Source organism: Vicugna pacos, chromosome 11 (genome assembly GCF_048564905.1).
Source record: "Vicugna pacos chromosome 11, VicPac4, whole genome shotgun sequence".
In the NCBI taxonomy this organism is placed as follows: domain Eukaryota; kingdom Metazoa; phylum Chordata; class Mammalia; order Artiodactyla; family Camelidae; genus Vicugna; species Vicugna pacos.
This window is the reverse complement of record NC_132997.1, coordinates 93175418-93191638: the sequence shown is the minus strand read 5'-3', so window position 1 is coordinate 93191638 and position 16221 is coordinate 93175418. Positions and strand designations below refer to the sequence as shown.

Here is a 16221-nt window from a genome sequence, read left to right as displayed (position 1 = left end):
TTCAAATAATTCTTCATTTGAATATATTTTATTATGTAATAGTAGAAATCCTATTTGATAGTACATAATAATTTGTTGCTCTAGTAGTCTCTTATATATTGGTATTTAGAAATACCACTTTTAGAACGGAGGTTGGTGTTTGATGGTAATAACCTGGCTTTTTATATCCATCTAATCTAGTGCATGAGAAGTCATTGTATTTGTGGGATGCTTTTGTTGTTTAGTTTATGCATTTATTTAAGCTCCCCTGTCAAAACCACTTCATGGTTTTTAAATGTTACATATTTTTTCTTGTCATCACTTTTGTATGTGTATTTTTATAATTAATTAAAAGTTTCATGAATCCAGTATAAATGAATTAAAACAATGTCTGTTGAAAGTAATATACAGTTATTTAGAATAGGACCTGGGAGTCCGAGTCTCCACCTAACTCATAAACCCTCATCGAAAGATGATTTCCCTTTTGTGACCATGATTGCAAATGTATGCAACACAGCAAAAATATTTTTAGTTGCATTACCTTAATGGTAAAAAGATTGGGGTCTTAGTCCATGAAACTATTCATTTCTATTTTCATCCCTGCTTGTCTGTGTATACATGTGGTAGAGGAGGGAAGGAGGATTGACAATTATTTTTCTGTTGTTTGCTGGGAGCTTGAGTCTCTCATTTTTCTCCCTCTTTATCATTGTGTCATTTTTTTCTCTCTACTTTTCCCATTCTCTGTCTGATGGTCATATTTTTCACATCATGGTAAAATATACCTCAGGACTGATTATTTTATTTATTGTGTATGTGTTTTTTTCTGAATTATAAAAAATAGAAGGGTACTTTTTTTAATCACCATTTGATTTTTTTAAACTATGGCCCATAATTGACTTTTTTGTGTTTTTCAATGGCCCACAATATTAGTGTTTTCAAAGTGACCTGTCTCTTAATGCCAAATTATATAGCAAATTCAAAAATACATAATGTTTGCAGCTGATTCCTATAATAATCTTTTAGTTTTCTTATGTGGTTAATTACATTTTGTATAAACTAAAAACATTCATAATTCTTTGTAGTATCTTTGTGACTCTTTGTGAAATTAGAACTGATAATTTAAAGCATTTGTATTTTGTTAACTTTAGAAGTGTATATTTCAGAAAAGATACTTTCTTTGTCCCAAAAATCAGTCAGTACTTTGAAATCATTGCCGTTTTCTTTCTTGTTTTATTTTTGTTATCTCTTGCTTTACAGTGTGTAGCATGGATTTGTCTAGACTTCTCAGATAAATATTAAAAATGGTATTTATTCTTACTTAATAAACCTCAGCCTCTGTATGAAATATGATTTCATGTCTCAGTAAACAAAGAGATACAGAAATCCTACTGCATTTGAGATGGCAAATAATTAATTCTCAGCAAAATGAGAACGAGTTCTGTTTGTTGCTTGGCATATCTTGAAAATTCTAGAGCTGGAGAGCTTTGAGGAAGTAGCAGAGGAGCCTGAGGGCACGGGAGCTGGGCCAGGTGACAGTGTGGAGGGTGCCAGTGCACTGTGGTCCCCTCACGCCCTTGCAGTGCTCTGGAGAGTGTGAGTGGCTGAGTTTATGCAAGAGGAGAGGTGGCCAGAAGGTTGACATTAGGAAGCAAAATTGGGGAGAGTGGGTTACAAGTTGCCAATTCCTTTGTTGATTTTAATGTATTTCAGTGAAAGCTATCTAGGTAATTTTCCCTCAGTTTCTTAAGCAATCGTTCAATCAATAAGAGTTTTTATACTCTACTCTATAATCAAGTATAGATTTTTATGTAATCTAGTCTGCAGAGTTTAAAACTGTTTGCCTTGGGAATCATGGGCATGGGATTTATTTACTTTTTTTAGCAAGATGAATTTTAGAAATGTAATTAATTTCTTTAACAGATGTTTATTTGAGCACAGTCTGTGTGTCCAGATACTGTTTATAGATGTGAATAAGACAGACAGGATTTCCAGCTTTGTCAAAGCTGGCAGTAAATTAGAAAACTTGACAGACACAACTTTAGAGACTGTTGTGCTGTGTTAAAAATAAAATTATGGTGGTAGGCATATGGCCCTTTGTACATAAGGTAGTCAGGAGAGAAAGAAGAAAAGGAGCCAGCTGTGTAAAAATTTGAGGATAGAAGTCTTGGTCAGAGGTAGCAAGTCCAAGTGCCCTGCCCTAAGGTGGTTGGAATGAAGAGAAGGAAGGTCTTTCGGGCTGGGATACGGGGTAGGGTTTAGACAATGTTATCCAAGGAAGGCAGAGAGGCAGGTGGCATTGATGAGGAAGGTGCAGATGGAGCAGGGCTTACAGGTCACAACAGGGAGGTTGGACTTTTATAAAAGTGTGATACCAACCCAGTGTGAGGGTAGAGGGTTTGGAGAGGTTACCTGATCTGATTAATACTGTAAAAGACTTCTTAGACTGTTCTGTGGGTTATGGAGGGGCAACAGCAGAAACTGGAAATCCAGTTGGGAGGCTACTGGAATTGTCCAAGGGAGACATAATGGTGACTTGGACCAAAATATTTGAAGTGAAGGTGGTGTGAGAAGTGGTCAGATTCTGGGTGTATTTTGGAGGTGGAGCCAACTGGACTTGATAGATTGGACATGAGGGCAAGAGAAAAAGAACAGTTAAGGGTGGTTCATAGGTCTGGGGCCTGAACAGCTTGTGGGTGGAGTGGTGATGCAGTTAACTGAGATGAGCAGGGCCAAGTGAAGGAGTGCCGGTGTGGCTGGGTAGGGTGTCCACGTAGAGCCCAGTGGGCCTGCGTTGTTGTATCCGTGCATTCTTCCTCAGCTTGAACCTTGAGAGTGTGTTAGTTCTGGAAATAGCAGGAACTGTTCTTACTACAGAACAGCCTAATAATGTTTTAGCCTAATAATGTTTAGGTTGCTTGGATTTAAAAATATTTTTGCTGTAAAGATGAATTTTTAGGGCAATAGCCCTTCACCAATTTAAATTTAAACTTGCAGAATGAACAGACTATTCCCTTAAAATAAATAAATCTCTCCTTAGATTTCAAGCATTCGCTGCTGTTAAAAACAGAGAAAAAGAAATTAAAACCTTGAAGAAACAAACCTAAAAACAGAACAAACAACTTTTCTCATACTTTAGAAATGTACTCTCAAACACAAGCATTCATTCAGATGGGAAAGTAGGATGAAATTCTGTGCCCATATTTATCCAGCTACAAATTAAAACCATGTCAAGCACAGGCATTGCGGACAGCTGCTTTGTTCAGTTAGTCCTCGCCTGTGCCAACAAATAGAGAAAAAGCAGTGAGGTAACATGGTTTCCTCTGCTCTTTAGTTTTAGAGAAAATAAATATTAAAGTAGCATCTGGACATAGGAAAGGATTACATGTCATGTACCACTGAAAGTATTTGCATGTAAATGATAATCTTCTTCCTGAAATTTATTGGCTTTTGAATTTTCTAAAATTTGTTGTACTGTTTTTAACCTGATAAACTCAGTCTCTGAGAACTCAAGGTGATAATGAATAACAGCAAGGAGCTGTATTAAATCTCTAATTTTATGCTATTTGAATTTTAGATACACTGCTGTGCCCAGCAAAGTGGAAAACCTGAACTTAGATGCATTTACTCAAAATAATAAAGTTTTTTGGTGTCTTCTCTTAAGTAAAAATCATCTTACAGTATTTTTAAAATTGTTTGTCTCTCAACACTTGGATTTTTTTGATAGCTTAATATCAGATTTTATCAAATATTTGTCACGAGATTATATAGTACTTTGAGTATTGGAGTTAGATTTAACTGTACCTTCATCTTTATTCTTCTTTTGGCAGAGAAATTGCTTTTACTAGGCAACTTCATGAGAAAACACCTCAGCTCAGCTATTATTATATGGGTTTCTACATTCATTCATGTCCCAAGATGAAATATAAGGTAAAGTTAATTTTCACAAGTGTCTGTCTGCTGTAGAGTCAAGTTATGAAAATTAGTGCTTTCATAGTTTCTCATCATAATAGTTTAACATGCTTGTACATTTCTAATATATATCACAAATTATTTTTAAACGTGTCTTAAACTTTTCAGAGAATCTAGCTTGTTCATTGCCTGAAACAGTGCCTGACAAATAGGTGCTAAATATTTGTTAAAGTAAGTTAATAGGTAGAAATTAGTGGAATGTATAGAAAACTCAGCTATTCTAGAACTTTAAGTAGGGCCCTGCTTCCTTGCAGTAGCACATTATGCCCATTAAGAAGTCTGCCTTTACAGGGTGCATCCTCACCCTCTCCTGCCCTCCATTTCTTCTCCCTCCTTTCAGTCTTAGCTTTGTTTCCTTTGGACCCAGTCGCAGTCCAGAACAACCGGAGCTCGGTGTGAGCAGTAAGATAGTTTCGATAATACAACATTTGCAAATGTTTGTAAGGTTTTCATCACGGGAAGATGAATCTTTAATGTGATTTTTGTCTCAGGGCACAGAATTTGGAGCTTTGAAAGGGGTTCAGATGGGCTACTTAACTCTCTTTGCTGCCTCAGAGATGAAGCTTTCTGTAATGAGAACCACAGCCCCCACTGTTCTTATTTTGTAATTTATCTTATTATTGTCTGACTTAAGTACATTTTAGAATTTCCCTTTTTAAAAAAGGTCTTACCGTTTATGACTTATTTTTATTTTATTGTGTTTTTGATTATTGAAGTATAATTGACCTACAACACCATGTTGGTTCCAGGTGCACAGCATGGTTATTTGACATTTCTATACATTACAAAGTGATCACCAGTAAGTTTAGTTACTGTCTGTCACCATATAAAATTATGACAATATTGATTATATTCCCCACATTGTACATTTCATCCTCATGACTGACTGACTTTGTAACCGGAAATTTGTACTTCTTTATCTCCCTCAACTGTTCTCATTCATCCTCCCATCCCCCTCCACTCTGGCAACCACCAGTTTGTTCTCTGTATCTATGAGTCTGTTTCTGTTTTGCTTGTTCATTTGTTTTATTTTTTAGATTTCACCTATAAATGAAATCATACGGTATTTGTCTTTCTGTATCTGACTTATTTCTCTTATCATAATACCCTCTTGGTCCATCCGAGTTGTCACAAATGGCAAGATTTAATTCTTTCTTTATGGCTATATATGTATATATATGCACATATATATACACCAGTCTTCTTTATCCATTCATCTGTCACTTAGATTGCTTCTATATCTTGGCTATTGTAAATAATGCTGCAGTGAACATAGGGGTGTGTGTATCTTTTTGAATTAGTGTTTTTCTTTGGAAAAATATTCAGAAGTGGAATTGCGGGATTATATGGTGATTCCGTTTTTAATTTTTTGAGGAAACTCCATAGTTTTCCACAGTGGCTGCACCAGTTTACATTCCCGTCAGTAGTGCACAAGGGTTCCCTTTTCTCCACATCCTCGCCAACACTTGTTATTTGTTGTCTTTTTAATAACAGCCATTCTGACAGGTGTGAGGTGATCATCTCATTGTGGTTTTGATTTGCGTTCCCTGATGATTAGTGATATTGAGCATCTTTTCATGTGCCTGTTGGCCATCTGTATATCTTCTTTGGAAAAAAGTCTTTTCAGGTCCTCTGTCCATTTTTTAATTGAGGAGTTTGGTTTTTTTTGATGCTGTTTTATGACTCTCTTTAATGAAACTCTTTGATGTTTTCTAAGTATTAGTAGTCCACTGTAAAAGCTCTGGAAAGTCTAGAGCAGTATAAAGGAGCAGGCCACATCCTGCCTACTACAACAGTAACCAAATACCTCTGCTCTACTCAGAGCACTGCTTTAAGCTCCGAAGATATGAAAAGATTTAAATATGAACCTTCCTCTTAAAACTTGTAATCTAGGTGCAGATTGGGGGTATTTTACATAAAACCAGGTCAAGTACAGTGGTCTGGTAAGTGACCTGGGAGGTGATGGGGTTTGCTGTACAAGGTATGGAAGAGGAAAGGGTTTAACCGGGAGGGAAGAGAGGCCCCCCAAAAGAGTAGGTATGACAGCGAAGCACAAATCATGGAGAAGGAGTGCAGAAATAAGAATTACTAGGTGACAGAGCCATATGTATTCATAAAAAAAAGGAGGAGGAGGAGGGCGGTCGCCATTCAGTCAGTCTCCCTTGTAGCTGAAGCCAAGTTATGAGCATGTTTTGTGGCTCTGTCTGCTGTTTACAATGTAAATATAATAAATATTAATCAGTTTATACATAAAGTCTATTAATGGTGTTTTGAGGAAAAACTTAGAAGCAAAATAAATCCATAAATTGGTAAATTTAATTTGTTATTTAATACAGTTAACATGGTAAGATATCCAAATGGTTATTAGAAATAGGACCTCGTAATGTTTGCTGGCAGTTTCCAATGTTTTAATGTTCTCTATAGGCTGAAGTTCTTTGTAAATACAGGCATACCTCAGAGATATTGCGGGTTCAGTTCCAGACCACCACAGTAAAGTGAGTAACGCTATAAAGCAAGTCACACAAATTTTTCCCAGGACACATAAATGTTATATTTACACTATACTGTAGACTATTAAGTATGCAGAAGTATTATGTCTAAAAAAATGTACATACCTTCATTAAAAAATACTTCATTCCTAAAAATTGCTAACCATCACCTGAGCCTTCATTAAATCATAATCTTTTCACTGGTGGAAGGTTTTAAATAGCAAAATGTGACACAGAGACATGAAATGAGCAAATGCTGTTGGAGAAATGGTGCTGATAGACTTGCTTTTGATGCAGGGTTGCCACAGACCTTCAATTTGTAGAAAATGCAGTATCTGCAAAAAGCAGTAAAGTGAAGTGCAATAAAATGAGGCATGCCTGTACTACTAAACTTGATATTTCTTATTAAACAATTTTTAAGATAGTCATACTAATGAGTAAAGAATATTGGAAATATTTTAAGAATAACTTATGATGTTAGGAATCCTATTCTCTCATTTAAAATCCCAAAAAGTAATATCTTTGGGAATTTGGAAACAACTATTAAAACCTATAAAACTAGGTTATAGCTCAGAGTGGAAAAGGCAAGGGGCGGACTCAATTTAACCATTTTAAACAAAACTTTAAATTTTTCCCAATATATTATATTCACATTATAACTTCTTGGGAGAGAGAATTCTGGGAATTTGTGCTGTATTTAATGATTTTGTAAGTATGTGAGAGATAATAGTGATAAAATATTTGAATATTAAATTAATTTTGTAAAGCTGGCATTTGCCTGGCATAATTGTTTGAAAACTTTTGGGTCATCAGGAACATGTTGCTTTTAATTTTTATATTGTTTAAGAAAATTGTTTTTATCTCCTCATGATTGAAGTAGGTCAGTTTTTGTAACTGAAGAGTAGAGATACTTGCATTTCAGTTAAGGATATTTTATTATATTTTGACCAAACGAGAACCCTTAGTTATGCAGGAATAGCACAACTGGTTGTAAACGTAGGAATTTTCAGTCAGAAAATGTGCTATCAAAATTGTAAGATGGATAGTTGTTGGTTCAAGCATGAATAGTTCTCATTGCAAGTTGAAGGTCTAGAACTAGAGACCAATAAAAGATAACTCGCAGAAAATGAATCACATACTATTATAAAATTTCTCATTTTCGTGAATGAATGAGGGTAAATTTAGCATGTAACTACAATAGTAGTTAAAGTACCTTTTTTTCTTAGAGTGTAAGTGTTTCACGCATTAGTAGTGACATATTTTTGTCACGTCGTAAAGTACACATGGAAAAAACTACAAGTGTTTTTTATCTGATGTTAAAGAAAAAGGAATATATTTTAAAATAGGAATATGTTTAATAACTAAGAAGGAACAGTCCATTAGGTACCTGGTATACACTAGACACTGGGAATACAGTTGTAAACAGAATAGATGTGGTCTCTGCCCTATTGGGGGTTAAATCTGAATGGGCACATAGATAATTATAATCCAGTACATAAAGTGGCATCAAGTGACTGTACCTGAAACTAGAATAATGTTTCATTTGGATTTTCTGGTGTAGATTTAGACATAGTAAGTTACAGTCTTCATATAATACATTTATGACATAGAGCAAATTGTTTAACAGGTTTGAAATACACAAAAGAACTGGTTTTACCTGCTCTCTTATATTGAGTAATGAGCTATCATGAAGGCATGCTGAAATGATGAGTCTCTTTATGGGTGGGAAGGACTGTCATTTGATAGATGATTCCCAAAGCTTTCCATCATCAATTTCTCTAACTCTGTACCCTGTTTGTGTGTGCTGCTCCATCCATCAGCAGTACATTTTGTTTCCCTCACCGTGTATTGGACTGGCCTTGTGACTTGCACTGACTAACAGGATCCCATAGAAGTAACTGCCTGGGACTTTAGGCCCAAGTCTTAAGAGGACAGACAGCTTTTGCTTCCTCTGTCTTTGAAGCCAGTCATCATGTAGAAGGTCCATCTACCCTGCTGGAGAGAGAGGCCACTTGGGAGGCCTGAACATCTTGGATGTTTCAGCTCCAGCCAAGCAGCTGGCTAAATGCAGTTGCCTGAGACCAGCAGAAGAACCACCTAGCTGAGCTATAGCCAAATCACAGAATGACGAGGAATAATTATTGTTGTTTTAAGCCTCTAAGTTTTGGGGTGGGTCGTTACTCAGCAACAGATGACTGAAACACGTGGTGTAGGATGGAAATCACTAGATCCAGTTGTAGATTTCCACATAGATGGAAGTCATTCTGTGCTGAGCTGTGCAGACTCATGTCCTGAACTGAGCTGAACTGATCTGGGAAGTTTCTGACAGCTCAGTGTGACAGAGTTTTGGCAAAATTACTTTATTTCCATGTGTGGTCATACCTAAAGATGTGCCTACTTGGCTTATGAGAATTCATCTTTATAAGGCATTCAGTTTAATACCCTGACTTAGGCCTAGAAGGCGTTTGTTAACATGATGACACATTTTGATTTTGCTTGTCTTGCTAATGGTGAGCACTACAAGACGAAGATCACCACGTGGCCATCTTCATAGTTAAATAGATGGCTATAATGCAATGGAGTCTCCTCTCAAAGTACTCAAGGTTTACTAGGTCAGAGCAGTTATACTCCTGTGCAGCATACTCCCTAAAATGCATTTTTACTGAATTATTTTGATTTTACTGTTCTGTGTGTGTGTTTTAAATAAAGGTTGATTTATATAAGTAGTAAATAGTCAGGTACGTTTTGTCTGTGGCCATAGTCTTAGGTTAAGGCACAAGGTAGTCACAGAAGAGTTTAAGAATCATTAATGAAAAGAAATTGTCTTGATAAGATGTGTTATCATTGCTCGCTTTACCTATTATAATAATAGTGGCCATTTCAATGGGACTTGGTAATGTTTTGCATAAATCAGTACTGATTTGGGGACTTGGGAACTGGCTGAAACAAATGGAGACTGTATTTTCAACTTAGGAGAGTTTCTCCTTGGAGGAGCTGTCCTGCTGAAGTGGGAGTGAGTGGTGTGGTTTTCTGGATGCCATCCTCAGTGGTGCTCGTCCTCTTTCTCTGCCCTTCTCACAGTTCCCAGGTGGTGGCTGCCCTTTGGACATCATAGGCCATCAGCAGTGGCTAGAATCCAAAAAGAATAATATCCTCTCCTGTGTCTCACTTTTCTAAAATATTATTTTTAATTGTGGTAAAATATACATTGCAGAATTCCTCTTAACCATCTTTAAGTGCACAGTTCAGAAGTATTAATTAAGTATATTCACATTGCTGTGCAGCCATCACCACCATCAAGCTCCAAAAAACTCCTTTCATCTTGGAAAACTGTAACTTGTATCCCATTAAGCAATAGCTCCACATTCCTCTCTCCCCCCAGCCCCTGGCAACCACCATTCTACTTTCTGTCAGTCTCAGTTTGACTACTCTGGGTACCTCATGTAAGTGGAATCATACAGTGTCTGTCTTTTTGTGCCTGGCTTATTTCACTTAGTGTAAGGTCCTTAAGGTTCATCCATGTTGTTGCAGGTGTCGGAATTTCATTCCTTTTTAAGGCTGAGTGATACTCCATTGCCTGTATACACCACCTTTTATTTATGCATTCATCCATTGATGGACACTTGCATTGCTTCTACCATTTGCCTATTGTGAATTATGCTTCTGTAAACATGGGTGTACAGGTATCTGTTCAAAACGCTGCTTTCAGTTCTTTTGTGTATATGCCCAGAACTGGAATTGCTGGATCATATAGTAATATTTGGGCAATTCTTTTTGAGGGAACGCCATGCTGTTTTTCTTAACAACTGCACCATTATCTTCCCATCAGTGGTGCACACGGGTTCTGAGTTCTTCACGTTTTCACGAGCTCCTGTTATTTTCTGGTTTTGTTTGTTTGTTTGGTTTGACATTAGCTATCCTAATGTATGTGAGCTGATCTCTGTCTCTTTTTTAAGATCAAGAAAAGCCTTACCAAGAAGTCTCCTAGCCTGTTTCACTCGTTTCATTTGTCAGAGCTATGCCTCTTTTCTGTGCCTGAGTGAGTCACTCACTAGCAAGGGGAATGGAATTAATTTAGGGCAGATGTGATTGGAAATGGGCAGAGTCACTTCTTGGAGATTGTGGCACTGCAGAAGGTGAACATCTGAACAAGATTTTTTTTGTTTTTTAAATTCTGCCTAGAACCCAGTATTTTTAAACTGAGCTGTTGATTTATATTTATTTTATATATAGTTTATATACATGTTATGCAGTTTGTGTGTGTATATATATCATTATATATGCTTTTACAAATTGAACTGTAGGTTTAAGTATAGTTTTCTAAGTCTTCTTTAAAAATAAAATGTTTTCCTGTGTTTTCAAAATGCTTAATATTTGCATGTAAAGCTTAGTTTACATTCTCTATTTTGACACCTTTCCATACATTTCAAAACTATTCAGTTTCCCTTGAACGTGAAAATTAGAATATATAGAAATTGGTGTTGTGAATAATTTTTTAAATTTCTTCTCCATGTTGCCTCTCAGCCTGCTGCTGCAAGGCCATTCTGTGATCTGAAGGAGGTGTTTTGACTGAGTTCTGTATCCAGACTTATATGCAGGCCAAAGTAAACAGTGATTCAGGCAGTCTGCCTTGGTATCATGACATGGCCAGACATCAGACAGTTGAAACATCAGAAAGGGTTCGGAAATGTCAGAAAAGAAACAAAAGGCTAATTCATCTGTGATTAATCTTTCTTAAATTCAGTGCCTCAGCTTGATTGTGGTCAAACAGCATCTCTGGAATTCTGCAGGAGTTTGCCTGAAAAGAGGTAGCTGACATTGCTGTTATAAAAGCGGGTACTAGAAGAACTTGGAGCCCACAGAGCTTCATCTGCAAAGTCCTGTGCTGCTGGAATCCTCGAGCTCCCGAGCTTTTCAGGATTTCCTGACTAGACAAAGTAGCAAATGTTACTTTACTACAGTCTTGCAGCCCAGGGTGATGCATTTGGGTACACGTGGTAGTGACTTTGCTCCTGCTGGTCTGAAAGAAATACAAATGGTCTCATCAGTTACCCACAGCACAGTACAGAACACTGGAGTGCTTGATTCAGCACCTATTTTTGATGTTAAATTAAATATCCAGTGAATTAGACATGGTCAGTAGAAAAAATTACCACAAAATAATTTTAGTAAGGGGTTTTCGATGCCTCCTGCAGGCGATGGCTTCTGGCTTCTGTATCATGCTTTAAGAAGACCTTCTCTATCCCTCATATTAGAACATAATAATATCCTCTCTTTATTCCTTTTCTCTGGCAAGATTCATCTCAGGTTTGCTCCACTCTGAAACCTTGCCTGACTCTCCTGTGTGTAAGTGTACGTTTCCATCGCAGCTTACGTGTTGATACCTGACACTTACTGCACTGTATTACAACTACTTGTTTTCATATCCGTCAGTCTCTTTAGACTCGAAGCTCCTTCAAAGGTGGAGCTTGAGCTCATTTATTACTTATTGTAGCAACAACCCGATTTATAGTAAATATTCAATAAATCTTTGAATGGTTGGAGGGAGATCAAGAATAATGAGTAATTTGATTACTGGTTAGAGGGAAAGTACATATTTGCACCAAGTAAAGTGACATCATTTGGCATTTCTACAGCATAGATCTTTGTATAATTTTGGCAATATTAATCAAAGATAAGTTTATAACAATTGTTTACTTTTGGAATAATGAGAAAGTTGTTTTGTTTCAATTGTTAGATGAACACTGAAGATACTCTTGCATTTGCCTTTTTCTTCAAATTGAAAAAGCACTGCAAATAATTTAGAACATTTGTAATTCTAAAATGATAGTCCTGTATAATATTTTATGTGGTTTATATTTGAATAGCATTTTATTTTTAAATAGGTTGATCTAAAAATGTATCTAACTGAATAAAGTTTATTATGTAAAACCCTTGAAATAACAGAATATAGTATAAATTTTTTTCTAGGGAGTATGATTATAAATTTTGATAATTGCATAATATGAATGTACAGTCTAAATACTGTTTTAACTAGCATTGATTTGTTTCATGATCTCACATATTGGCTGTAGAGGGGCAATGAAGGGGGCTTCTCACTCTTGAGTTCTGGTTCCCGCTTGTCCCCAAGTAATGGTTCTCTCTTAGGGGCAGTTTTGTCCTTATCCCCATCCTATCTCATTTCTGGAGACCCTGTTGATTGTTGCAACTGAGGTGATGGGAGAAGAGGGTGTGTGTGTGTGCTGCTGGCATCTAGTCAGAAGAGGCCATAGATGCTGCTGAACATTCTTCAGTGCATGGTCCCTGCAGTGAAGATTCTTTGGCCCAAAATATCAGTAGTGCTGAGGTTTGAGAAACCCTATTTAAAGAGTTCGCTTTTTGCCATTGAAGTCAGTAGGGCTTTACAGTTGCTGAGTTACTGTGTGTAACTTGACTACTGCTGTCAAGAAGGAACTGCCAGAAAGATTAATTTTGGGTTCACCATAACAATCTTGAAATAAACTATCCTGTTATGACACACCAGAGAGAGGTTTCCTGTGTCTTAATTCATGACCCTGTGCAGTCATAAACGTATTGATGACCCCAGGACTGTCTTAAATTTTCTTTGGGGGCTTATATGTGGCCTTCATGTCAGCTTAAAGGTAATGTAATGTTTCTGTACAATGAGATATATCTAGCGAATCTTGAGGCCTCATAGAAGGAGCAGCAGAAACAACAAATAAAGCTAAATTTTCCAAAGTGTGTTGCTTTGTTTTTCTAGTTCCGATGTGAGTGGTAGGGTCTGTCTTTAGTATTTATAAATCATTCTGTGTTCCTTGCTTTGTAGAAATAGAAAGAAATCTGGCAGCTTCATAATAACCAAGTGAATTGAATTATTCTTCCCCGAGCAGCAAATTGAGTTCATCTTTTTTAGTAGAGAGAGAGCACGGTGTTGGCATCTGTTTCAGGATGGAGGTCGGACTCCTTCAGCTTTAGTGGCACAGGATGTTTGGCACATCCTATTCTCGTGTGCTTTAATCTAGCCCATTTGGACCTAAGCTGTTCTAGGAAAGCACGTGTGTGTATGTGTTTATTGTTTGTCTTGCCTAGTATTCTACCTTGGTGTTGATGAGAGAATGAAACCAATTTCCACCTTTCCCACACCACTCCAGGACCCCCCATCACAGCTCAGGTGTTCTTTCCTTCTTACATCTGTACGTGTTCTCTTGGTTCTTATATCTCATTCTGTAAAAATAAGGCAACTGTAAGGTTTTCATACTTGACACTTTCTTTCAAAAGCCTTACTGTCTGCGTTTGTGGCATTAGCTAAAGTGAAGCAACCTTGCGGAGCATAATAATCTGGGATATTCAGCAGTTGGTTGACAGTGACAACACTGAGAAGCACAGGAAGCTCTGTGTCCATGGCTAGAGGACCTTCCTGGTTGTTGCCTCACTGCCCTCCAGCCTGTGGCCGTCCTCAGCCACGGAACTATTCCAGCATGAGGTGCATTGTGAGAGGATCATTTTATTCTCTCACGCGGGTCTCTTAAATCCACATTTCTTTGCTTGGTCCTCAAGAGTTCCTTTTTCTTCCTGATACCTCATCATCTGCCCTTGGGCATCCTTTGTCCCCATTTTCTCTGCCGTTTGTCCCACACAGAGACCACTGCACTGAGATGTGTGCCATGCCTGTACTTCTTTTCTGAGGAAAATTGCTATTCTGATCGTTTCTGCCAAAGGAAATGCAGCCTTGGAGTTTAGGTCACCGTGTTTAGTGCCACGTGACCCTGCCATCTTAATTGCTATTAGTTGGACTAGGCATGGGTACATGACCCCAAGGTGGTCGATCTCGGGTAGACTAGGGTCAAGTAAGGCTCATCATTAAAGCTTTGCCCACTGAATAGATCAGATCCTCTATTTTAAGGAAGTGTGGATTGAGACTACAGGGAGAATCAATATTTAGTGGGAGTCGTCATTGAGAGCTACACAGGGAATGGTAACAAAAGCTCAGAGTTAGATTAGGGCTCCATAAACACAGGTCCATAAAGTTTAAATTGTAGGCAAACTTTTGTACACATGCCCGTTTATCTTGAGAATAGAGTTCATGGATTTCTTTCATCTGGTTTTCAAAGGGGTCTGTGAATCAAAAGATAGCAAGTGATGAGATGGTTGGGGAGCAGAAGCAGACAATGAGTAGCAGGTGAAAATACAGGTTGGGGTCTCCTGCTCTGATGGGAGACAGGTAACCACTTGTTAGACCTACTTGTCGGTTTTTGAATTATGATCTGGGCCTGGGTTTCCTCCTCTTCCTGGATAGCCTGGAATTATCTGGAGCCTGACCCTACGTGGGTAATATTTCTGCCCTCATTTTCTTATGTTCTTCCCTAAAACGTTCTGTTCCCCTCCACCATTAGCACTAGCCACTTAGTGGAGCACCTGAGTGAATTTCTTTGTTTCTTTAATCCAAAGAGCCAAACTGATAAACATATCTGTTACCAGCATAGATGTGCTAGAGAGGGAAACAGCTGTGCCATTTCCCTGGCTGCTGAGTATTATGGTCAGTACCTACATAAAGTGTGTCCACATAAATGAGCCACATGCTCACCTAAGGTTAATGGAGGGTGAGAAGGGAAGGAACTGGTGAAATATTCTGCATAACAGGACTTGATAAAATCCCAGATCATAAATAGTTTTTACTCTTTTCCTATCAGTGGAACATGCCATCTTCTTTTTCCAAGATGGTTAACCATAGGATTGTGATGGAGGGTTCAAAAGAATGGTTGATTTACCATGTTTGTGTCTGGGCATAAAAAACATTGACTTAAAAATTAATGTGAACAGATGGTAGAGAATATTACATTATCTGATGTTTTAACACACTGAAACAGATTAGTGAGGTTGAGAATTTTCTTCCTTGAGAATTGAAAAACAAAATGACAACAAACAGATCTTTGTTGGCATGAAGGAGATATACGACCATCATACCTTAGAGACAGAGAGAGGACCATCTCAGTTCTAGCCTAAAGCCGTGAAAACTAAGACCAAGGTAGTGGTGATAATGAGTTATAATTTTTCCTAGGAAATAGAATAGTTGCTTTTGTAACTTGGAACTACCCAAGTCTAATTTAAATTTAATTTTTCCAGAGGTTTGCTGCTTCTTACTGAATGTTTGGCCAGGCAAAGTTTTGAGCTTGTTTTTCAAACTAAATTATGATGAAGGATTAAAGAGAAGGGAAAGGGCGTTGTCATAGAAAATCAAACAGAAAATGTGTATTTTCTTTTTTCACTGATTCCCCAGTAAAGTTTTTTATTCTTCTTCTTCTTTTTTTTTTCCTTATCGAAATATGGTCAGTTTACAATGTTGTGTCAATTTTCTTTCCATTAAGAATTTTCTTAGGGGACAAAACAGTAAGTTGAAAATTAAAATAAAAAATATAAAACTTATTTAAACTAACTGGCTGCATTTCTTTTGAATTTCAAGGTGGTAAAAGTTCTTAAGTGCTACACAGCCACCTTGATGGGCCAGGAATCATAAATACTTAGAGGGGACTTAGGAAAATAAGGACCCTTTTTTAAAAAAGATAAAAGGTCCATTTCTCCCTTCTTTGTTAACATTTATTGGTTTTCTTTTACTTTTTAATTCTCTTCCCATCACTTTTGAGTGAACTGAGGGAAAACTGGAGAATGCCCTGTGGGTGCTTGTGTGCCTCTGCTGTTGTCATGGAGTCACATAGACTGTAGCTGCGTATTTCAGTTAAGGATTTGGAGTAAGGCTCATAAAAGGGAAATTTCTGTCCTCTGTAGT

The 16221-nt window shown here is 37.4% G+C and overlaps 1 protein-coding gene across 8 annotated transcripts in view; it reads left to right on the top strand.

Moving 5' to 3' along the window:
• ATE1 (arginyltransferase 1) overlaps positions 1-16221 on the top strand; it is a 141731-nt gene that overhangs the window by 69938 nt on the left and 55572 nt on the right. For all 8 annotated transcript variants that reach the window (XM_072972025.1, XM_072972020.1, XM_072972024.1 and 5 more), the window contains one exon: positions 3807-3906. In XM_072972025.1, the coding sequence (XP_072828126.1) occupies positions 3807-3906 (100 nt within the window). The remainder of the gene's footprint in view (positions 1-3806; positions 3907-16221) is intronic.